General features: G+C 35.0%; 4 protein-coding genes across 5 annotated transcripts; 2 read left to right on the top strand and 2 right to left on the bottom strand.

The window, feature by feature from the left end:
- The first annotated feature begins 960 nt into the window (after positions 1–960).
- LOC145204944 (pituitary tumor-transforming gene 1 protein-interacting protein-like) lies at positions 961–7,681 on the top strand. Of its 2 annotated transcripts, XM_080077560.1 has the most exons (7): positions 968–1,160; positions 1,919–2,077; positions 2,725–2,842; positions 3,275–3,340; positions 3,792–3,838; positions 4,986–5,045; positions 7,018–7,681. In XM_080077560.1, exons 1-6 carry the CDS (start codon positions 1,064–1,066, stop codon positions 5,036–5,038), a joined length of 540 nt encoding a protein of 179 aa, XP_079933686.1. In that variant the 5' UTR covers positions 968–1,063; the 3' UTR covers positions 5,039–5,045; positions 7,018–7,681. The 2 variants fall into 2 exon arrangements, with proteins under 2 accessions (XP_079933687.1, XP_079933686.1); XM_080077561.1 differs by lacking the exon at positions 4,986–5,045 and having other exon boundaries at positions 961–1,160.
- A 1,366-nt stretch (positions 7,682–9,047) lies between these two features.
- On the bottom strand, positions 9,048–15,807 carry LOC145205353 (cilia- and flagella- associated protein 210-like). Its single transcript, XM_080078047.1, has 13 exons — positions 15,647–15,807; positions 15,351–15,433; positions 14,949–15,104; positions 14,477–14,650; positions 14,025–14,137; positions 13,861–13,953; positions 13,383–13,556; positions 12,906–13,028; positions 11,900–12,092; positions 11,328–11,472; positions 10,127–10,260; positions 9,791–9,927; positions 9,048–9,270 (listed from the first exon to the last, which is right to left on the bottom strand). The coding sequence occupies exons 1-13, from the start codon at positions 15,723–15,725 to the stop codon at positions 9,159–9,161; spliced, it is 1,716 nt and encodes a 571-aa protein (XP_079934173.1). The 5' UTR covers positions 15,726–15,807; the 3' UTR covers positions 9,048–9,158.
- Positions 15,808–16,425: 618 nt separating this feature from the next.
- On the top strand, positions 16,426–19,296 carry LOC145205123 (ribosomal RNA-processing protein 7 homolog A-like). Its single transcript, XM_080077770.1, has 6 exons — positions 16,426–16,669; positions 17,228–17,480; positions 18,214–18,311; positions 18,486–18,635; positions 18,697–18,745; positions 19,029–19,296. The coding sequence occupies exons 1-6, from the start codon at positions 16,508–16,510 to the stop codon at positions 19,112–19,114; spliced, it is 798 nt and encodes a 265-aa protein (XP_079933896.1). The 5' UTR covers positions 16,426–16,507; the 3' UTR covers positions 19,115–19,296.
- LOC145205122 (integrator complex subunit 15-like) lies at positions 19,186–24,844 on the bottom strand. The gene is made up of 10 exons (XM_080077769.1): positions 24,707–24,844; positions 24,419–24,520; positions 24,098–24,234; positions 23,761–23,845; positions 23,242–23,402; positions 22,680–22,812; positions 21,819–22,058; positions 21,023–21,230; positions 19,686–19,725; positions 19,186–19,627 (listed from the first exon to the last, which is right to left on the bottom strand). Exons 1-10 carry the CDS (start codon positions 24,770–24,772, stop codon positions 19,546–19,548), a joined length of 1,254 nt encoding a protein of 417 aa, XP_079933895.1. The 5' UTR covers positions 24,773–24,844; the 3' UTR covers positions 19,186–19,545.
- Between the last annotated feature and the right edge of the window lie 87 nt (positions 24,845–24,931).

Genomic DNA, 24,931 nt, shown 5'->3' with positions numbered 1-24,931 from the left:
ATATAGGCTTCTACACAGTACTTCACAGTCAAAAACACTCAGTAAACAAAGTACACAATACAGTGAATACTTTGTCAAATATACTTTTACTGGTCGCAGATGGAAGAGATATGACAAAAATGACTTTGACGTTTTGCTTTGTTTTACCTACTCTACCTTTTCCAAGCGCTGGCGCGCCGTTGAGAACTGCTGGTCTAATCCAAAAAGAGAACGAATGGTAGGCCTAGATCAGGGGTACACAACCTTTTCTCTATGACGGGTTTTACTTATGTCACGGCCGCTAGTACAGATATTTTAACTTACGTGTGCACAGCCGCATAAACTCGTCCATGTGGCTGTATGGTCACATGCATGGTTGTGCACCCCTTGTATATAGATATTCAGCTGGCTCGTCCCGGTTGGTACAATCCTGTTTAATCTCTTCCACAAACCAATTGTTACCGAGCCTATTTTAGAGCCCAGGTGTCGTGTGGCTAAGATGACAAAATGCCAATGATAGAACCTGTTGTCACAAAGATTAAACCCAATCGTTCCGAATTACCCAAACATTTACCCATATACTTAAATCATATTAAGTTTTGTTGAACATTTGTAAAAAAGAACGGATTTTGTTTCAAACTATGTCTTCGTGGGCCTTGCATAAAAAACTTGTCGTTGCAAGTTTCTCATAAAAACAACGCACATAAAAATCATAGTAAAGTCACATGACCGCTGTGCAGTGAAGCGTTTCCCATTGTCCAAGCAGTGAAAAAATGAAAAGAAAACTGGTTGCGTTTTTCTGAAACGGTGAATGTGTTGTTGTTTACGGTTAAAAAACTAAAAAAAGAGGCCATTGTTTTTTGGTTGACAGGATTTTAATTGAAATTGTGCATCGCATGTACTGTTAGTTTTAGTTTTACCAGAAAAACGAGCAAGGAAAACATCATTTTGTAACTTTTTAACCGATTTTAATTTTAATCTAAAGGGTTTACCTTTTACTTGACTAACAAAGGCGACATAAAACTTTAAACTGTGTTTTAGAACTTGTATTAAACGTAAAACAAAGCCTGCTGCTGTCTGTAAAATGTTAAAAGTTTCAGAAATATCGATTCTTTGTGGATTAATCTGTGTTTTTGCGTTGGCAAGTGTTGTACATTGTCAAACACCAGCACCAGATGATGGTACGTCTACTGAGTATAATTATCTTCACCTTGTTTGCCAGCATTTTTCACTGCATGCTTTTTATACATATAAAATAATATTTGGGCGGTTATTTTTCCTCATCAAAATCGTGTATAGTGTTCTGAAATAAATGAATGTTGTAAAATGTGTAGCATATAGTTTTCTGAAAATACCAAATTTGAAAATAGTCTTTAAACAAAGCTTAACAACAAAGATTTGTTTCCACTGATAAAAAGATTTTGTTACATTTTCTTTATTTGCTACTACAACAGTAGTGCGCCTAGCCACCTTAAATAAAGTTTTCTCTGTTCATTGAAAAACAAATTGTTTGTATTGAGCATTGCTTTGGAGGTATTCAAGAAACCGTTCTTTTTGTTGTCTCAAAGTGGTTTTGAGACACAATACAAAAATTTCTTTCTGTGTCCTTTGCACATCATTTCTAAATGTTAAATATCAGCACACATGTAAACAAGTGATTTCCACTTGATAGCGAAAAAATATGCATAGCCTGGCAAAACTTTTTCCCGATTTTGTGCTGTCCGAAGCAAATATTGTCGCAAAGTTGTCCGTATTCTTGTAGTGTAAACCTGCCTTCTGTATCAAATGTTGGTATTGAAAACTGAGGCAAAATATTTTGATAACTAATACGAGTATTAATACCACTAAAATCATCAACACTATCGCTACTGAGTACGGGGTACTCAGATTTTCTGTTCATTTATGTGCCAATGTGTTTAACAGTGTATTTTCTATACAGGCTGTGCAAAGTTGAACGACTCGTGTGGCACTTGCATTAAGAATGCTTCCTGCTTGTGGTGCAACACAGACAACACATGCAAACTTTACCCGGTGAAACATGTTATTCCACAAACCAGCGACTGTAAATTGTCTGCTGCGAGATGGGGCGTTTGTTGGTGTAAGTTAAAACTGTTGGCTGGACTTTTAAATGAAACAAAATATGTAAACGTTTATTCAGGAATTTTGACTCTCTGTCACCAACCTTTAAGTGTCTTGTCACTTTAGGCCAGGGGTCGGCAACCTTTGAAGTGATGCATGCCAGTTTACTTGTTATTTTCATGTGTTAATGACCTCAAGTGCAAAAGTTTTTCTAAATAATAGTGGTTCGTGCCAGCAGATATCAATAAAAAAGATAAAACAGAGTGTTTTGTGCATTTAAGGCTGAATTTTAGGACAATAGCATGATAAAAGCTGAAAACAAGCAGTGTAACAGGTTAAGTTGTTACTTTAATAAAACACGCAAATCGGTTGGCGTGCCATGAAAAACCAACTTGTCAAGTTTGGCACGAGTGCCAAGGTCACTGACCCCTGCATTAGGCAGTACAAACACATATATATATATATTGCAAAAGATTATATTTGTTAGCATAATGGTTTCTTATTGAAAAACTAATATGAAAAAAGGGTATTGTGATTGGAAACTGTAAAAGTGATAAAATATGTTGTGAAGAGTTTAGTTTGGTCTTTAAAATGTTTATGATAACTTGAGCACAATTGTCTGGTTGTATAGTATTATGATGACTGTATGTGACTTTTTATTTCTAGTGAACTTTGAGGCAATGATCATCAGTGTCAGTATCATTGGTGGAGTTCTCCTAATTGCAATAACACTATGTTTCTGCAAATGCTGCGGATGTTGCTGCTTCAAGAAAAACAACTCAAAGTAATAAGCTTTGCATATGTTTATATATTTTTCTGTTTATTTCTTTGACAAGGATAAGTCCTCAAACAATTTCAGAGTTTATCTTGTACAACACCTGGGCTTAGTGTCAATAAAACCTAACTTTTTGACTTATGATGTTTACCATTTTCAGTAAGTTTAATATAGATTTTCTTTAGTTTTTTGTGATCAACTTTAATTTGATATATTTTAAGCATAATTTGGTCTCAAGAATAAAAAAATACAGATTTAGTTACTATACTTGTTCTTCAAATCTAATATATAATAGAATCACCCAGACCATTGCTGGCTGGATAAGGATCATATTGAACACTGTATCTACTGATTTAGGTTCATGAAAAACATTAAGTCATTCGTCCATAATTAATGTTTTTCAACACATTTGTTCACATTTTAATGTTTTATTGTTGACAGGTATTTGAGAGAAGAAGCTAGGCTGGACAGAGAGAGGCAGGAACGTCAAATGCGACAGGACGAAAGGTAAGAGGTTGTGTGCTTTGTGTAGTGTCATTAGCACCAACCTCAACCACTTTCAACACTGTATTTGTTTTACACCATCAATGTTTTAAATAAGGTTTTTCACCAGCAATTAAACTGTTTCAGTTTCTATGGCAAATAGAAAAGTTTACAGATTTCTGACAACAAAATATATTTTGGACAAACAATTTTGTTATCCTTGAATAATAAATATAATTTGCCATAGTTGTGGCCTGTAAAGCAAAAAAAGTGATCAATTTTTTTCTTTGCTTTTCCGAGTTTAAAATGTAACTGTACTTCGCCAATTGTGGTTATTGTTCTGGCACAAAAAGGCTTTATCATTGCAATGGTATGAATAACGCTGTGAAAAATTGAGTAAGAGCTCAATGAACCAGATATTTACTGAGATTTGACTCTTACAATATTACCATACTAAATGTTACAATGGTTTTAGACGACAAGACAGACAGAGAAAGAATGATGACATCAGAAGGAAATACGGTAGGTTGTTTCCTTTTCAGTGTGATTTAAAAAGATGGGTTCAGTTTATGCTTTTTGTTTGCCTGCCTTCCAAACTGCATAAATTAACCGTCATATTTTGCGTATGGTTGCCAGAAAAGATGCATGGTCGTGAAAAATTTGCTGACTAATGTTCAGCTTGTACATTTAGCTTACTAGAACTTCGCTGGTTATACCCAAAGTAGATTCACCTATTAATTGCCTTTAACATACTGCAAGCTGGTACTAGAGTAGTTATCTATGAGCAAAATCATTTTTATTACAAGCTTAGTAACAAAAAGTATGTTTTGCGCTTGGCCCATTTTTTTGTACTGTTAAAATCACACAAAACATAAAAAAACAATTGGTTGTAAACAACATTTGCCCAGCACCATCTACTAACAGAAAATCGTTGGTGCTTAGCCAAGCAGAACACCGTAAAAGTTTGTTTCCCAACAAACTTTGGGCAGTCAACCATGTATTTAAAGCAGGGTGTTATTGCCTAATAAGGTCATTTCCTACAATTCCTTTTAAAAATAAACACACAAAACTATTTTATTTAAAAAAGTGTTAAAAAGTAAAGGTATTTGTAACGAACCATTGTTAAACAATAAGAGCTAAATGAATGCAGCGTATCGTTGTAACAAAGGATTTTAGCTTCTGTAAAAAATCTACTTTTGTAACAAGGTTTAGGTTCACCAAATCAATATCACCAGTTTGAGAATGAAGATTGCTAAAGAGTAGGACAAAAACAACATAATGTTCCAACAATTTAAATTTTACTGCAATATAATGTCATATTGACAACAAATTTTGGCAATAACTGCAAACTAATAATTTTTATGATCGAATCTGATTCTGGTTGAGCCAAATAAAATCAGCAAACTATGACTTTGAGAGTGTTATGTAAAATAATCACAAGAATCAGTTTTTACAGATTAATTGTGAATGATTGCTCGATTGATTAAAAAAAATGTGCAAACTTTTATAACTATTATGAAAAAAATTGTTGCAAATTACCATTCTGTCATGAATGCGAAAGAAGTTCTTATATATATACTACCTTAAACCCTGTGGTTTTAAATCAATTGAACTTTTTTGTTACTGTCAAAAACCAGTTTGGGTCTATACATATCCATTTATTTGGCAGGACTTATGGGAAGTAACAACCAGTATCAAAGATTTGACGATGAAACAGCATAAATTTAAGGTTTCTAGTAATGTACAGTTGTATTGCTTGCTTGGTGGCTTGCCTTACTGCGTGTGAATGTTTGCATGTTGACTGTGGTGAAAACACTAAACTAGAAAATTCCAACTTTAGTTACTATGTAGATTATAAAAGAGACAGTTTTAACACTGCATGGCGAGTTTTTTTGGGGGGGAGTGTAAAACTTGGTATTCTTGTTCTTATAATAACTTCACACTATTTAAAACAGTAAAAATATTTTTTAAAACATTTTTGTAACTACAGAACGATATTATTTGATAATCTTTGGGTTTCTATGGAGTTTGTGTCCAATAGATGTGTGTCTGTAATACTTGTTATCTATTAGTATATATGTCATCCACTAATACTAACTTGTAAGTCAAAATATGGAGTCATTATTTTGTCCATGTTTAAGGACTATAAAACGTTCAAATGAATATATTGCTTTTTAGGGCTAGAAAAAAATCAATGTGTTTCAGCAACTTCTCACCCTTTCTTACCCTTATTTGAAAGCCTGACATGAGACTAGAGCAGTGTGTTTTAGAAGGTTTGAAAATAGAACTGTTTCAAATCATGAAAAAATGACTTTATGACAGACTTTTTCTTCCTGAAAATGCAAGGTTGCGAATGTAAACACTGGTCTTAAGTTAACTGTTATATAGGTTGCAAAGAAATTTTGTAAAAGAAAACTTCTTGATTTGAGTTTGAACAAAATGTTTTTAAATGGCCTCAGTAAGGCTTTCAGTTACAATAAAACTAAGACAGTACTCTAAAAAAGCTGTTACCAATACTGATATCATGTGATGTAGACATCATTTTGCATGTTGTCATGTTCTGACATAAACTGATGTATTGTGGTATGTTTCGTGACATGAATTTGTCAACAATGCGACTAAATGCCATCGAATACGATGTACGTCACTGGTTCATACTGTTTGTTGAATTCATGATTATTTGTTTAGTTGCTAATGCATCATCAATCATTGACTACATGCAGTTAGTTTTGCTTGTGGTGCATTTTCTCACAGTGCAGTAGATTCTTTTCTTTGGCACTTATATAATGCAAATACAAGTCAAAAAGGATAAATGGGTTTATGGGTAATTATATGTGTTTCGGATGATGTATCAGTTTGTACCAAATGCAATTGTAACATGTCAAAAATGTACCAAAAATTGTTCTTGTTACAAAAGAAAACTGAAAAAAAGAATTGAAATTAAATGTTACCCCAAGTGTGTGACTTTTCCATTATTTTTTATCATCTCAGATTTTTAAATCATTATTCTAAAACAGAATAGCTATTAGCTTCTGTTACTAAACTCAACAGCTATATACTAATTTGTGTATGAAACAAACAAAAAAATTGAGCATTTTGATGGCTTAAACTTATATTGCTTTTCAAATTTGAATTAACTAAAAAGTTGGTCTTCCATGAAAATGTCCAGTCTAGTTTTCAACATATGCCTCAACACAAGTTAATGAATAGTTACATGCCCTTCAGTTGCTGTGCTGGTTGAAATATTGCCTTGATTATGTTCTACATGAAATTACTTTTGATGTTAAACTGATTTGCATGGAATTGTATGATGACCAATTATTTTTTTGGTATTTAAGCATCATACTAACAAAACAATAAAAAATTTGTGCATGAACTTGCATGTCTCTAGTTGCTTTAAGGAAAACTTTATTCCTAAGCTTTACATTAGCAAGTCTTGTAGTTGAATCAGTAGCCTATAGTTTGCAAAAATTTGGGTAGGTGGTCACAACTTAATCATAGAATATATCAACTCCTTGTTGTGGGCAATAATCTTCTCATTTAACAGAACTTGCTCATAAGTGGGTGGCTAAATAAAGGTTTAAAAGCCTATGTCTTAATTTCATACACAGTATGTGTGGATGGGCCTTTATAACATTTAACAAACATAACATGCATTTAAAACTCTAACAACATTATAAAAAATTCTGTAATTTTTGTAGGTCTGTTACGAAGCGACTATCAACGGTTAGAGGAGTGAAGGCAATTGTAAATAGATTTTTAATTTTTGTGTAACTTTCCTGACAAACATTTTGAAACGTTACTTGTTTAATTTTTCACATTCCCCCCACCACCTGTGTTAGTGGGCTTTTCTATAGTTAGGCTTTTCTATAGTTATGCTTTAGACCTATTATATTCTCCTATATAGATATCCTATTTCAATAAAGGCTTTTATAGCTTTACTGTGCCTTAGTTTTAAACCAAAAAACATGTCATTTTCACTGGCCCGTTTTTTCCCACCTTGCCAGTTTTACTCTTTTGTCTTTTGTACATATTTTCGATTGTTCTTAGTATCTGAATGTGAAAATGCCGTTGATACATGTGAAGCACTGCTCTAATAAAACATTGGTGAACTGTTGTTACCTTACATAGGTAACTTATATGCTTTAAACAAAGCAAGTTTCTTCACAAAATTTTTGCAATGAAACTTTCGGTTCATACCAAAAATATGTTTATCGACCAAATATATACTTCAAACATTTAAATCAGTCTAAAAGTGTTACCATTACAGCCTTTATATAGATGATAAACCCAGTATTGCATACTTAGTATATTGATTGCTTGCCACCTAATTCAAATGGTTGACAATAAATTATGCATTGCATACTCCTTTGTCTGTTTGTATTGTTGATTAAATTTAAACAAAGAAGCAGAAAAGAAAGGTTTGAAGTTAGGACTTCATTATTTTGGCTTTTAAGTTTAGAAATTTTAACAAATAAAAAACATCTTATACTGTTTTTCTTCAATGAGAGTATAAATGTTTTAATTGTTAACAAAGTTTGTTGAATTTAGTAAAAAAATCATGATATTTTACCGAAAACAGAACAAAAGTTAGTACACACTATTCACCTAAGTATGGGGGTTTAATGACAAAGGCTTCTGTATGTAAAGACTAGGAACCGTTCAACCAAGCAGTAAAAATCGGTTTCGCAGTCCTACCGCACACGCGTCATAGTGCTTCCTGTTGGCTTGTGACGTCACAATGGATAAAACGCGCGTGCTTGGATGGGAACCAGACGTGATGTAGACTTAGCCACCACGAAAACCAACACGAATGCCTCGCTAATTTATTGGTTTTGGTACTGAAGTTTTGGCAAGGGAAAGATGAATTAAATGTTGTTTTTTCCGGGTTTGCTTTGTTTTGTCAGCGAGGCCTAACTGCAGTTCCGTGGGACCATTTTTCATTAGATTTAGATAATTTCCTTAATATTTCCTACACTGTAAAATGCAAAAGGCTATGAGGGCTAGAACTGGGTGGTACTAAATACTGTATGTTACCGCTTGGTTTGTGGAATGTGAGAAATGCGTCCCAACAAGAGTAACTGGGACCGGATTGGTGTTGATACTTCTAAAAGAATAGCTCTAAGCATCAGGGCTTCCAAAAGTCCGTCAAATTAAAATTGGAGTTTCATACGGCATTTTGTACTATCGTCTAGAACGAAAACCCAAAACATTCTGAGCACAAGACGTTCAAACTAGCACGATTTGGCCACATTTAAAGTGGTCATGTAACCGACTACAAGAAAAACAAACAAAACGGCATAAATGTAATTCGGTTGCGCTCATTTATTTGTCCCTGCTCATGTTGAATTCAAACAATGGTTTGTTAAGTTGGGGCGCAGCGCTATTTTAAAGATTGCAAAAGAGCACATTTTGCGATGCATCACTACTTTAACCTATTAGATCTCGTTAGTGCAGAAAGTGGCATAGCGCTGACCGTATGGCCATTGTAGATCCATTTCATCTGTGGTTTATGTCCAGTTCTGCCAATGAAAATTACAATGAACAGTGAGGCATTGCTTTTTAGCCTGTAATTCCCAACAAACTGAGTGTTGTAATGTGGCTAGAATAGGGTGTAATGTCTTGACACCAGTTGTACTGATGAGATTATGATGGTCGAAACAGTGTGCACTGTCTGCTGCTGACTTGACAAAACATGCACATACCAGTCAGAAACAACAAATCCACAGCAAACAGTAGCTAGAATTTATTGACGGATAAACGTAAAGGCGCTTGTTGAAAATGTGAATGTGCGTTTTACAAATAGTCGGCGTGGAAAGAGTGTGGTGTCGGTTGGGGGGAATCACCACACAAAACCGAGACGCTTCTTTGCTTTGCCAGCCTCTCCGTGGTCGCTCTTTGATTTAATACTTTGTGTTGATGTGCGTTGGTTGTTTGGAAGCTGAACGCCGTATCTGATAAGAGAGAAGGATTTTAAATTTCTTCGGTTTCTTGAAATATAGGGTTTTCTTCAAAGACACACAAAACGCCTGGCCCATTGAAGGCTTATACCGAATCAGCCGGTCACCGCCATATGGCAAGGCGTAAACTAGAAAAATCTAGCCTGCGGTGTGATTCGAACCCACGACAGGACTCGCGCCCTACCAACTGACCTACGCAGGCTCAGTGGATAATCCGCCGAAAGTTGAATCACAAGCACCGTTGCCTGCCTTATATGCTGCACATGTCAGCTTCCTAGTAGGGGATCGCCAGATTGACCATGTGCTAATTCTTTTTCGACTTTGGCAGTCGGTGACTTCAAAGTTCAACCCTTTGGGGACCACTGGGTCGGATCGATGATGCTCAAGTTTCTGGCTCAGATAAACACAGTTAGCCGAGACAGGATTAAATCCCACAACCTTGTGAACATAAGGCGGTTGCGTGAAGCATTCGGCCATCTTGGCGAAAATTTTACCATCCATCTGCTTTACTTACCCATCAGCAGTAAGATAACTTGGCTTAATTCCTCCCTTTCCATCAAATGTCGGTCCCCTACCACCGCCTGCACCTGCCTGGGCTGCTTTGATCAATGGATATGGGTTTTGACCTTTTTCCTTTGCCCGTGTGATAACCTGGATGACGTAAATTGGGTGTTTTAGAATACCTGTTACTCCCAACAAACTGGAGTGCCGTAAGGAAGCTACACTAAAACTCCACAGCCAATGTCTTGTCATCGGCTGCAGCGATTAGTTATTAATAGTTTGAAACGGTGTGCACTGTCTGCAGCTTACTTATCACTTGTCAAATGTCCATCAAATACATTTTACCTACCTTATTTGCATATTGTTGGAACTGATCTTCTTCGATAGCCAGCATGTTCACGAGCTGGTCATCGTAATAAAGTTCTTCTTCTTTCTGAGTTCGTTCCTTTTTGGCGCGTTTGTTAATCTGCGACATGTGGTGTGCTGCAACGGTACGAAAAACGTTTGAGATAATGTTAAACCTTTGCGTAAAAAACCTTTGCGCTGTCCTTTGCGTAAAAACAGTCTAAGGTTGTCGGTTTTAATCCCGCATCGGGCTTTCGGGTTTCTCGAGTGGTCAAACCAGTGTTTCATACCGGAACGGAACGAAACCAAATAACGTTATTCGTTCTGAGCAAATTATTTATTTCGTTATTTCGTTCTGGACCGATATTTTCATTTCGTTCCGGTCTGACCGAAATAAAATTATAACGGTGTTTATCGGTATTTCGGTCTTAAAAAAGAACATTTCTTTGTGGTCTTTACAACTATTAAGCGAAAAAAGAAAGAAACTTGCAACACACAAAAATTATTGTCGGTAGTTGTTACGTCACATAACATTTGTCAATAATGGTCAAACGGATGTTAATTGTAGGAGCCTCAATTTTTATTATATCTTAACGGCGCGAAATTTTCAGCCATTGTTTCATGTCAAATGTCCAGAACGAAATACCGGAATAAAATATAACGGTATTTCGTTCCGTTCCGGTATTTTGAATATTTTTTATTTCGGTATTTCGTTCCGGTATTTGAGCCAAAACATATTTATTTCGTTCCGGTATAACGTTCCGTTCCGTTCCGGTATGAAACACTGGTCAAAACGTTGGAGTGACACTGCTTTAAGCCAAGGAAACACAAAAAGTTAACTTAAATTGACAACTAACTGCATGTTTAAGAAAACAACTGCCATTAGTTACAGAGTTGTAAGCAGTTTCAAAACTGAGGCCGAACCCGAAGTACAAGCCTGAAACCCGGCCTAAACGCGATTATTTTAAAAAGAATTAGGCTAAAAAGTAGGTGAAATTACAAAACAATCAAGAGCGTAAAAGTTAGGCTTAAATCAAACCTGTTTTTTTTTTCAAACAAAAGCGATGCGAAAAGCCCGTTTCGAATTACAACTTTAATTAGTCATACAACAAAAGATAGAGGACGTGGCGAAAACAGCAACCAGGTCAAACGTTGTTTAATTAACCAAGACAAAAATGGAACACAACCAGAACAGTTCATCTCACCTTGTAGTTCGGAGTTGACATCCTTCTCCATCGCTCTTCTCTCTGCCTGTTTCTCAGCAAAGATGCGATCAGCTTCTAATTTCATCTCCAAAGTTTCAAACGCTTTCTTGCGCTCTTCTTTTTCTCGGCGTTCTTTCAGTGACAGCTTTAAACAAGAAATCCATTTGGTATTTGTAATGTAGTTCAAAGATGAACTTATTTTACAAATTTAATTTAAATATGCCATAGGTTTAAACCAGACAGAAGTCTACTGCTTTGGTGAAATATATTGTCTTAAAAATATGATTGATAATTTAGGGCGTTTTACAAAGTTCTATTAAAACTAATAGTAGATATGCTGCTAGTGTCATTAAGGTTGACTTAAATTCGCTTGGTGAAAGAAAACATAGAGACAAAACTGCACTAAACCAATCACCATGGCGTAAAAAGTTTCTAAAGCTACAAACGGTACGGAGCGCAAAAAAGTGAAGGCACGATTGATTGGTAATGTCTAAACACGCTGCAATTGCATCATATTATAAAGCATTATGTAACTGGGGCTCACAAGAAAGCATTTTCAATTTTTTTCGCACCTGTTCTTTTCTGTGTTCAGCTATAGATGCCAGATCTTTTTTAAGTTTGGCTTGTTTTTCTTGAACTTCCCTCTGTACTTTTTCTTCCCTTTCTTGTTTTGCTTTCTCGATACGACTGTCTTCATCATCCACTTTCTGTTTAAGCTGTCCAGCTAAATGGTTAATCATCGCATCTTTGTGACTTTGGATTTCTCTGCAAAAAAACAGATTTACTTAATCAAGTTGACAAAGATTAGTGCAGGGGTCGGCAACCCAGGGTTGGCAGGCGAGGTGTTTTTCCCTGGCACGCCAACCGATTTGCGTGTTTATATTGAAGTAACAATTTAACCTGTTACACTGCTTGTTTATAGTTTTTGTCATGCCATTGTCTTAAAATTCAGCCTTATGTGAACAAAACAATCTGCTTTCTCTTTATTATTGATATCGGTTGGCACAAATCACTATTATTTAGTAAAACGTTGGCATGCCAGTTCATTAACACATGGAAACAACAAGTAAATTGGTATGCATCACCTAAAAGGTTGCCGACCCCTGGATTAGTGAATACATTGTGTCCCAAGCAATCATGGAATTTTGGTTATAACTAAAAATTTACATCTGTTTAGATTCTATTTGAATAAGTAAATATATTTCGCCAGTGATATATATTCCAAATTTTTACATTACCTAATTTTGTGTTGTTTGGTGTGTGTTCAGTAATCAGTAAAACACAACTTTAAGAAGTTAGCCTAATGTATTTTTTGGAATTTACCTGGGTTTTGTCGTGTAATAAGTAAGGTAAGTTTAGGTTATGGTATAAAAAAGACTAGAACTTACCTAAATTCACACAGAAAAATGTACTATTACAAAAAATTGAAATCACAAAATCAGTGATGCAAAAAATGTTTTTATGAGATGGACTTATTTTCAAAACCAACTTTTATTAGTAACAAATAAATCATAAACACAACCCAAAAATGCACATTTAAATTTTCATCACAACATTGGTAAAAACCAAAAAACATACTTGAATAATTCTGCTTCTTTTTCCTTCCTGAGTTTGAGCATCCTCTTCTTTGCTCCGGCAAATAATCGAATCTCATCATCTTCTTCTTCCTCTTGTTGTTGTTCCAATGCTCGGATTGCAGCTCTGTAAAATATTCAAAATCTTACTGAATGCTTGATAGGAATGACAAGTCTACTGTGTTTCCAAAGGCTTCACAAATTCCTTCAATGCTTACTTTTGAGTTTAAATGATTTTGGACAGAATATACAAAAAACAAAAACACAACACAAAACTCCCCTGCTTTTATTACACATCATGAAAACATTACAAAATGCCCAAATTACATTATTAAGGGTGCTTGTAATAAACCAAGAATACTAGTTATGTTACATACACATCACATACACTTCAAACAATACTCAAGACCCGGGCCCACTAAAATTGCTTGGTAGTGCTGTGATGATTATAAAAAATCAAGTTTTATTGGTAAATACTGACTTGTTGTTTTGATGTTCCTTGTGTGATTGCATAATCACTATTTTTTCCTTTCGCTTTACTTCTTCTAGTTTCTGTTGTTCCCATTCATGGAGCTTTGCAAGTTTCCTGAGTTCCTCTCCTTCTTGTTTGTCTTCCTCAATTTCCCTTTCATAAATCTTGTTGCGCTCCCTGATTCTGGAATTTGAGAAGGAAGAATTTAACTCAATTTGAGTGTTAGTCAATTTTATAGTAACTACGTTTGTGACATGACAATGCCCGGAGCATGTCCGGCCGAGCACCGAGCATTAACATGAGATGCTTGGGACTCGATCAAACACAACATCCATTTTTGCCCATCCCGACTGTGTAGTAGAGTTGTGTAAGACTAATTAATAGAATAAACATTAATGTATGTTGGGGTTTGTTTCAAAGGGAATAGAGCATTTAGTTAGAGTTTGGTGTTAGCGAAGTATCAATGGTAAACATGCACTTGACTTACTGCATTTGTTGATAATCTGAAACCTTTTTTCTTTCCTCATATCTCTGTTTGGCTTTAAGCTGGTCATCCATGATACCTTGTTCAAACTGCTGCCTGGAAAATTGCAAAATTTATTTTATTGGTAACATAGGTCTGAACAAATGTTAAGTTGAGTTTTTTTGTACCTGTACATCTTGACAAGTTCAGAGTCTTTACCGACAGTTAAAGCCTCTTTTTGCTTTTTGAGTTCGATTTGAGCATCTCTTTCTTTGAGTACCTCAGTAAGTAGAAGAGCACCCTGAGCACAAAATGAATAAATGTTACACCAAAGTTTAATTAAACTAAAATATGACTGAGTAAAACAATCATTCCAAAATCCAAAACTGTGAGTATCTGTAAAACTCATCTTCTTATAGTTTAACCATTGCTTTGCTACATCAGATAAGCAGTCTTCTTTAAGGCAAACATGTGTGGAGCAATTATAAACGTGATAAATAACTTTTAAACAACTCAATGACAAGCATCTGGCCACAATCACCAATTTTGGTGGATTAAATGACAACAATAATAAACATATTTGTTAAAAACTGTTACACATTCAATGCGAAAATTACATTACTTGTATTTGATCACTTACATGAAAACCCTTAATTCTGTCAGTTTGAAAATATTGAACAGTTTTAGCTTTGTCGATGGCGTCTTTTCTTTTGGCAGCCTGAAACTTGGCCTCATCGATGTCGAGTTGAACTCTGCTTTCTTCTTCTTTCTCTTCTCTTAGTTTTCTTGCCTCAAGCTTTTTCAATCGTTGACCCTGTTTGTTAATGCAAAAACCTTATTTAGCATTCTCCCATTACTTAACAACCTTAAACAATATTTACATAGACTTTTGGCTATCAAAAATACATGAAAATAAAACGGTAAACTGGTGATTTAGGAATTTATTGATTTTCCTGTTTATAATGTACGTTTTAAACCTTTTCTTTTAGCCATGTACAATTAAAAAGAAATTGCTTAATTTTTGGTCTTAAATTTTAGTTTTGCCTTCTTTGATATTCTTTTTATTAGGTTTAAATGTAAAGAACAACATTCTGCCTATTTCTGCCGCTTACCGCAATTGTGTTTGACCAATGTTTGACAATATCTTGTGACTGTGCATGAAGTGCTTCTCGTTCAGCATGTGCTTGTCTCAAATTTTCCATTTCTCTCTCCTTGGAGTAAAGGCTTGACTGAATTCTGTCCCACTCATTTCTTGGAAGAACCTTCACCTGCAAATAATTTAAAATTCCAAGCAGTGTTGACTTTCTTTCTAATTTAGATGTTTTACTGATAGTTTAAACCTAAAAAAACACTTTTTTTTGAAATTCTACAAAGCAAACATATTGTAACAGTTTCAAAGAACAAGAGGCAACAAAACAAATGTTTAAATTTCAAAATACAACATAACAGAATGTGTGATTCACTGCAATCACCTGTAAAAACAAATCTAATTGTCAAACTACAGTTTTTCTTACCTGTCTTAGATCTGCTTCAGTAGGCAAATTGATTCCAGCTGAAAATTGCTGTTGTTGTTCATTTTCACTAACTTGTTGTGATGCTGCAAAACAATTTGTTTTAATATTGGATGCTTCCTTACATAAAAACTGTAGCACTTTTTCAAGGCAAACGAAAAAACTTTTTATAATTATTAAGTATTTTTTTCTTTGATACTATTTTTTTCTCCTTTTTCGATTAGTATTTTTTTAGTAATTTTGATCTCTACCAACTTTGCAACATTAATTTACATAAAAAACGACTACATATGAAATACCTGGACGATTTTGAGCTGACTTAGGTTTGCCAGTTCTTCGTCCATATTGTATGAAGTTTGCGTGCTGGACAGTCGCCATTGTAAAATGCTTTAAAACAACAGTTGGTTTATAAATATTATGTCATACCATATGAAAGAAAAATTTCTAGCGAAAATAATAATTAATATTTTTCACACAAACCATTTCCAATAATAGTAAAATCTATAGTCTAGCATTAAGTCTGTAAGTGTTAAGGCTCTTTTACAACAACGAAGTGACAGCTTTGTAAAATTTCCTGTAAATCTATTAGTACTTTTGTTATCTGCAAACATACGCTACATTGTGCCGAATGCCAAAGTCGACAAAATTTCTCAAAACAACAAACAGAGGTAGCTTCTTGTTGTTATGACTACGTCAATTGCCTAAAGTCACGTGACTAATATTTATGGATGAGTGATTACACAATGACATATTTGTTCTTTCCTTTTTTGCGCAAACTAAACAAAAAAGCGGACAAATCTGAACAATTGAAATGATTTATCAATCGAAAAGATTTACACCAATCTTCAAAATTATGAGACAATGTATGTTCAAATATCAAACTTTGAGCCAAATTGGCCTTATGTAGAAACTAATAAACACAATTTCAATTTTTGAATAAAGCAAATCAAGAATTGTTTAGTTTGATAGATGTTGTTCTTTTTTATTTTTCCAAAAAAAAACAAGAAACAAAATTATAAAAAGTAAATAATCAGATTTCTATGAATGTTGGATGAGTTGTACGTCCACGTGCATTGTGTTGATATTTTTAACAATTTAGATTCAGCTTTTTGTGTGTCCGAATTTCATTTTAAAAGTGTAAATCTATTAAGGTTTCAATCATGAAGCCTAACGTATCAGTGTTGAAAGTAAAGTTCGATCAGAAATGCACTGAAGGTCACTCACTGTATGTGAAACAACACAATGTGCGAAAATCACAAAATGCAGATGCGGAAATGGATTCCACGTTGATGGTTCTTAATGTTCCGCCCTATTGTGACGAAGTATGATATGAAAAATATGTATATATATGTATTCATAATCAAAATATTAACTTTAAGCGTTAGTGTTATAAATCTTAGGTTCTAAAATAAATGTTAAAACTTACAAACAATTTAATGCATGTGGTTGTGGTATATTTTGGTACCTGCTGTATCGGTCCATTGATCACGTTTTGCATATGATCTACAACAGTGGCTTCGTTTTTGGCTGATTTGCTAGCGAATCACTACTTCCGATCGCTACTAGAAGCGAAAAAACGTACAATCGGATTTTTTTTTTGTTTGTTTTTGTTACAAAATCAGCTTAAATAAAAATTTCGAGACTCTCGAGAAATGGATTTTTAATTTCTCGTTTCTCGAGAAATGAAAAAATCGAGAAATAGAGGAACGTATTTTTGTTTTGATAACTATTCGCATGTTTTGATTGGTTTAGTTGCCTCAAAAAGTTTGACAAATAATAAGGACAAATGCTATTAACCGCATGAAAAGCAAACTTTTTGAACTAGTAGCTAACATTTTGATGTATTGTTATATGTCCAAACTAATTTTTTGTTGGTTTAGAAATGTTTGCGACGCCTGTTTGGGGAATGTGGAAAAATTTCATCCATCAATGTTCAAAAGAAACCTGGAACCATTGAACCTAAATCTTCAGAAGCAACTAAATTTTTTCCAGAACCACAAGTTACTAGGTTTCATGTTGCATACATAACCTATGAAGAGAAAGCGTCTGTTGCAAAAGCTTTGAAAAAGTGTGAAGCAAATACTGTACATGTTTTGTCAACTGAAGGAAAAGAAATACAAACAGGAATAAAAAGTAAGTTGGGGGCTCTGCTTTTGGCTTCAATTGCTTAATCAATCATTTATTTTGTTTACAGCGCCCATAAGTAAGTCACAATAAACAGAACAAGTCAAAGCATTGCAAACAAAATAGGATCAGCTTCAACCACACATGGTTATAACTTGTAGCTGCCCCCAACTATTTGAAATAATATCTGCATTGTCGGTAGCAGAAGAGTTTTTAAGTTGTGCACACATTGGATTTTAACTAGTTTAATGTGTAAGGATAGCTACAACCAGTATTTTTTTAAGGTGTTTTGGGGGACCGAAACGGTTTTGGTATTTAAATGAAACACTTGCGGTCCCTTAAAACTACTTAGCGGTCACCCAAACCAAACCTTAAAAAAACCTGGCTACAACTATCCTTTATGACATAAAGTTTATGTGATCCATGCCTTAACTTAATAACGATTCTGTCCACACTTATTTGCATTCTGTAAAGTTGCATCATTGGTGACATTAAACTGTTCCAAATTAGTTTAAAATATTTCAGTGTCAGTCACCTGATCTATAGATTTTTAATGCATTTGAAATAACGAACTGAGGGCCTGACTTAAATTATCTAAATTCTAGGTCATATACAGATAAATCGTGTTAATCACACAATCCGTTAATTGTCCAAAAAAGTTTGACAAACTGGCTGTTTCAACTGATTTTTTCTGTAGTCCCCTAATATACCATCCAATACATTTGTTAATGTTGCAAAACAGAATGGTGTTTGGAATATGTAAGATCTTGGCCAGATTCCAAAAAGCTACAGGATGAAGTAGACAAGTTTATGTCTTCCTATGATGCAAAAGTTGAAGAGGTAAATATTTATTTTACCTGTTTTAACTATGACCTCCATATTTTTGTTGAAGCCACAATTTCTTTAATCAAGAAAATGTTGTTTTAGAGTTGGAATATTATGAATAAGTTTAGACAATGCAGTTTGGTGATTTTGTTCAACTAGTTTCATGTTTGTTTTTTGTGCTGCATTTAGGAAGAGCAAAAAGAACTAGAAACTGAAGGTGTTCCTGATGATGATGGTTGGGTAAAAGTAACAAGGCGGGGTCGGAATCCTGGCTTTAGTCGAACAGAGAGCAAGGAAATCAAAATCAAAGCAAAAGAGAAGCGAAAAAGAAAAGAGAGGGTTAGTAATAATGTGTTGTGACCCTCTAAAACATTTTGCAAATTATTTTCTTTTTTCTCAGGAACTACTAAATGTGTATACATACCAAATTCGAGAATCCAAACGAGAAAGTAAGTAGATATGTTGTTTTAAATATATATCTAGTAGCACTTAAAAATAGGTATTTGTCTCTTAGATAGGCCTAGGAAATCTTATTTTAACTAACTTTGTGCTTCTGTCACAATTTTTACTATATTTTATGACGTGTTTGAAGACTAAATGCAAAACAGTGACCCAAATATGGGGTTAGAGCAATTCATCTTTACCACAAAGTTACAGTACTAAACAATAAACTTTTGTGTTGTATTGCTGGATTCAATTTTCACTGTTGTGTTATATTTTTTTCACATGTAGAAATAGCGGAACTGAGGAGGAAATTTGAAGAGGATAAACAAAAGATTAAATCAATGAGAAATGCAAGAAAGTTTAGGCCTTTCTGATACCCAAGAATAAAACTGAAAAAATGATTACGAGTTTTCCACCAAGTGAAAGAATGTGTTGGTGGTGCTGGAACCTGTTCTCTGGGACATGGTCAGTTGGAAAATAGTCATCAGATTTGCTATGTACTGAATAACAATTGTGTATTTATTGCAAGTTGCCAATACAATACACAAAAATGTGAGTTCTTTTTGAGTCTATGAAATAGGATTATAAAGTTGATTGAGTCACATATCTTTTACAGATTGTTGTCAACTAAAAACTGCTATCAATTGTGCACAGGCATCATAAATGCTTTGATTTTGGTATAGTCAAGAATCTGTGATTTTTTTCACTCAAATCCACAATCTTTCTATAGCTATGTAGTTTTCTTCAAGTGTCCTGCTAAGCACTTGTAGTACTGCATTTTTGTATGTCAGTTTGCTTTTTTGCATTAATAGTTTGTTGATATTTCCATTGGAGTTTCATCTATGGATGATCTTCTATTTGGTCCATAAGCAACAATCTCTAAAAGTCTAAAGCAAATGTGTTAGTTAGACTCAGTTTAATTGACATCATGCACAAATATGTTACCTTGTTTTTGGAAGAGGATCAGACAAACTTTGAAATTGATCTGCAAATAAAGAAAGCTTATTCATGCAATTAAATGGTACTACACGGACAGGAATCGCTGAAATACATTTCCTAGTTTGCTTGTTCTATTTGTATCCACAGTGCTCATACTTAAACCAAGTCCCCATGTGACTGCCTGTTTTTATTCCAAGTCCCCAAATTTTTATTGCATCAGCAACACAATTGGCCAAGACATGGTTAGACAACCTCCGCTGATCACTAGGCAGTCGTAGCAACTATTTGCATATTTAAACCTTATTTTTTATATCAGTGTTTATAAAGATGCAAAGAGTGTTGTGCCACTAGAGCAGGGGTTCCCAACCTTTTTACGATCCCGTACCACCTGGACGCTCTGCACTGCCACGCGTACCACCATAGAGCACTAATGTGCTCTACAGTGCTCTATGGCAGGGGTCCGCAAATACTTTTTGACGCGACCCTAAAAAAATTGCTCTAAATTCTCGCGACCCAAGCATTTTGTTAGCATGTAAGTTTGTGGAAAATACTAAACAACTAAATATCAATGTTAAGACTAGTATTATGCTATTGTTAGTTGATATTTTCACATAAAACAGTAGGTAAACGAACGTATTTATTCTAACAAATAAGAACCGCATGCTTGCACGGGTGCGCTTATCTTGTTGCATTGTTACATAGACTGTATGTAACAGTTACGTAGTCATACGTAACAATGTAAAAATTAATCAAAAGGTCGGAAAAAGCCGAAGTTCATTAATACTGTAGATGCGATGCTTATATTCATGGTATATAAAATATTTCGCGTCCCAGACTGGAAGGTCTTGCGACCCACTATTTGCGGACCCCTGCTCTATGGTACCACTTCTTGCAGAACAACTAATTTGTTTGAATCATATTTCATTCAACGCTATCTTAAGCACCAAAACAGTAGATATATCTATCAAGAGCAATCATTTGACATAATTAACGCCCACTGTGCCGCAGCGTTGTTCGGCTTTTCATAGCAAGTAGCAACTATGCTTTTTGTTGAGAATTGACATGACCTGTATTTTGAAGATCGTAATGATACGAAACAACAGGAATAGTTATGTAACAATGGCAATAGGCCTGGGGACTGTTTTTTTGTAAACAAAACCAGACAGACAAAATATAAAGTTGCAAATTGAGGTTTTTGTGAACAAAACAGAAGCTACTCGCGTACCACCTGAAAACCCTTCGCATACCACTAGTGGTACGCATACCACCGGTTGGGAACCCCTGCACTAGAGTAACAAGTTTGCAATGAAAACAGTGATCACAAGGACATACTATTTAATCACCTTTTGTACAATTCAACACTCTCATTGACATTGCGATTTGGCTGATCTGTGAAAATCGATCGACAGCAAGTTCATCAGCTGACCCAGATAGTGGAGTAGCATCAGAATGATTGCATAGAGACATAAGATCGCCCACCAATGCATGAGCTTGCTGCTTGCTCCATAATTGCAAGTCTGGGTTACCGAGCACCGAGCCTTTGGCAATAGCCTGAAACAATAAGTTTGATTTAATGTTGGGGCAGCTATGACAATAAACTTCACTCTCAAGGGGGCAGCTATGACAATAAACTTCGGTTGAACTAGATTTGGTTAATCAATATATTGGCCTAAGTCGGACAAAACTAGAGGTACAAATGATTTGTAAAATAGTAAGGCTTTAACAACATTGGGTAATTTCGGATCTTAACCTAATGTGGATGAACTGTTAGGCTAAATAGGTTAGATATAAACGTTTACTGTATGTCTATATAATACCCTTGGTTTGGCTTCAACCAAGCAATGCTACCTTACACAGCATCAAAGACAAGAGACTTTTGAGCAATATTATCTCTAATTTTGCATGTGTTGGGCATGCATCCTAGATCCCTACACCGTGAGCAATTACTTAATAGTGGATGCTAGATTGTTTTTCTATTGCAACATAGGATTTTCTTGTGCAGAGAATGAATAAGTAGTCAGCAATTGTGCAAAAATACAGTTGGGATGATATATTGCTTGCAAGCTTGTGTTACTATGAATCATACATTTGTGACAAAAATGTCCATTTTCCCAACATGAATGAAGAATTAAATCACACCTTTAGGGCCGGTTTTGATGCAAGAAGTACTTTCAGAAATCCATAATGCATCCTTGAATGGAGATCGGAATATGTGAGGTTTTCAGCACATTCCTCTGTAGTGATAACAGGTGCAAGTAGAGACATTGGTGCAAATGGTGTTTTGACGCACCAACTAGCGAGGCCATCGAGTGGAGTAAGTGACAAACTGTCGGGAAGGGAATGTGTGGCTTTTATGACTGTTCGCCAAAGTTTGTCCATCTGTAGATATAATGGAATTTACTAATAAAAAAAATACAAATTTGAGTCGGAATTTAGGCACAAGATTTACAACTTTGAAAACTCTAGTCAAAATAGTAAATATCTTGACCTCACCATCACTAGTATGAGTGGTTAGTTTTTGCCCCCCTCAACTTGTTCCACCAAAAGTCTACATAAAACATAAGTTGTCCAACCATTGTTATGCAATATAGCCTTGTGGACGACATTGTGTGTCAAAATAAATACAGCAATATGTGTGTTTTTTCCCATACCCGCTGGGTTAATTTGGTCGACATTTTGCATAACAATGGGTTGGATAACTTGTGTTTCATGTAGATTGTGGTACCACCAATGCTTCACCCCCAGTTGCGTTTACCCACAATGCGCCATTTCTGGCTTGGTGATTGTTTTAATGCCATTCTGTCGCTATGTTTTCATTTACCAAGTGAAATAAACTCTATTATTAGGAAAACAATTCACTTGGCAAACCTTTCAAAATTTTAAAATAATATTTAAAGCCAAGGATTGTTGATTTGTCATATTTTGCTCACAGCATGTTGAATTGTCTGTTTCTTATTAAAGTCAAGACCCTCAGTATAATTTGGTATGAAGCAGTCATACCTGTGTGGCTGTGCAGTAACAAATTGCTGGATCTTTTAATAACCAGTGTTGAACGATATCAAGTAACCGTAAGCATGGCCAGTCTTTCAAATCATCCACTATAATTCCAACCTCCTTGCACTTCTCTGAAGACCTGTGTTAACACTTCTATTGTTCACATCAAATTATAGTTTAAAGAAAAACAAATCGTTTTTTAGAACTTGTAATAAGTGCAATTCTGATGTAACCATAAATATGTGGATGTCCTAGAGCAGCGGTTTCCAACCCCCAACTGGGGTCGCCTGAGACATGGTTCCCAACTTGTTTTAGGTCATGACCACTGGCCCCAACAAAATAAACTCATGGACCACTTTATTGTGGAGAAAAAATACAGTCAATTTTAATTTGGAGCCTACTAATTTTATCCTTGGGGTCAGAAAGGTTGGGAACTGCTGTCCTAGAGAGAGGTTTAACATTTTGCATGAAAAATTCACCCAAACTCTTAGTTACGAATAGCTTCAGTGTAAAAGCAATTTATTTGTAGACATTTACAAACATACATTTTCATGGCCAAGGTACTTACATCATTGTGTAATGAGAGGTAAGTGCAATCAGGAAGATGCAACAAAATCGTGGACTAAAATCAATACATGCTTTCAGGTCACTTGCACCATTTTGTTGAAGTACACAATAGTCAGTAACCAGTGACAAAACCAGGTGAACAACATGTGATTTTTCTGTACTCTGTCACAACAAGTTAAAAGACATGTAACATCAAAAATAAAACCATATTTTTCTCCTCGAACAGAATAAGTGAGGCACGGCTTTTAAGCCTGTTGCTCCTGACAAACTAGAGTACCTTTGCATGGCTACACTAGTCAAAAAGGCATATCTCTTATCATAAGACCTTATAGGTCGAAACAGTGTGCACTGTCTGCAGCGTTTATTGGCTTGATGCTTTTACCGAGACTGTGTTGTTTTCTGTGTAAAATGGTTTTTGTTTACTGTATGGTGTGAAGGTTTTTTTTTACCTAAGACCAGGGTGATTGTACACAACATTATTTTAGACTTATAACCTTATTATAAAGTTTCTCAGACTTACTTTCATCCACAAAGCAGCACATTCCAATGTTGCAGAAGATTTCGAAACAATGGCCAGTGACACAAGTTTGGACAAAATATCTCGTCTGTACAAAAAAATTACAATCAGTTAAAACCAATAGATAAGTGACTCTGTCTTTGTAGAAACAAACACAATACAAATGATAACATTCAAATATCTAGCATGCAAACTTTACATGCAATAAACCAGAATATACCATTATCCAGAATCACTACAGAACAGTTCCACTTGTAAGCATTTATAATAATAAATGAGGGGATTTATGCAATTAAGCGGATTGTGTCATTAAACTGTATTATTGAGCTGTTGTGTTTACCTATATTCCAGTGCTGTTTCCCGTGCCATTGAAAACAAAGCCTCAAATATTCTGTATCGAACATACTCATGTTTCTGTTCTTGCAAGTAAAGTCCCAACTCATCTGTCAGTTCCAATTCTTCCAAGGGTGTCAATGTCTGTTATTTGTAAAGCTTTTATGAAATGCAGCAGATTTTCAATTTTTATAACAAAATCACATCTGAATAATAAACCAATTTTAAATTAGAGGTACCAAGCATCCAAGAGGTACCAAGAATCCAAATGGTACCATGCATCCCTACAGAACACAACTGAGCCTAAAAAACAGTCACACATAAAAACCTGTTGTGAACTTATCCAATCCCCCCTTTGCTTGAATATGACATCATCAATTCTTGAAATTAAAGCCTCTTTGCTGTAAGATGCCGAAGCATTGCCCTGGTTCTGTACAAGTTCAACACAGCAAGGTATAAGAGCACAGTAATTAGTTAAAGAAAAATCAACACTTAGTAAATCTAATTACAATTTCGACACTCCTTTCGTGATGTTTAAAATCAGTTTGTCCGCGCTGAATTTTTACAAGCTTGATTGCGTAGCTAAAAACTATACACAATATGACAAAAAACTTACACTGAACACGCCTTCTAGATTTCGTATGAGCTCTTGTACGGAGTTGGTATATTTTCTCTGATTCATGTTGTCCCGTTTTTAATGTCAAAAAACATGCACCGATACGCACTTAAAAAAAATCCGTCATGGTTGACTGAGCCGACTCGGTCAGATAAAACAGGGAAATTCCCCCGAGGAAAACTGATTTCTTGTTTGCAGACAAACAATAACGCCATTAGGTTCCTC

Source organism: Phallusia mammillata, chromosome 8, assembly GCF_965637545.1.
Source record: "Phallusia mammillata chromosome 8, kaPhaMamm4.hap1.1, whole genome shotgun sequence".
Taxonomy (NCBI): domain Eukaryota; kingdom Metazoa; phylum Chordata; class Ascidiacea; order Phlebobranchia; family Ascidiidae; genus Phallusia; species Phallusia mammillata.
Note: the sequence above shows the minus strand (reverse complement) of the source record. Positions and strands in the feature narration are given on the sequence as shown.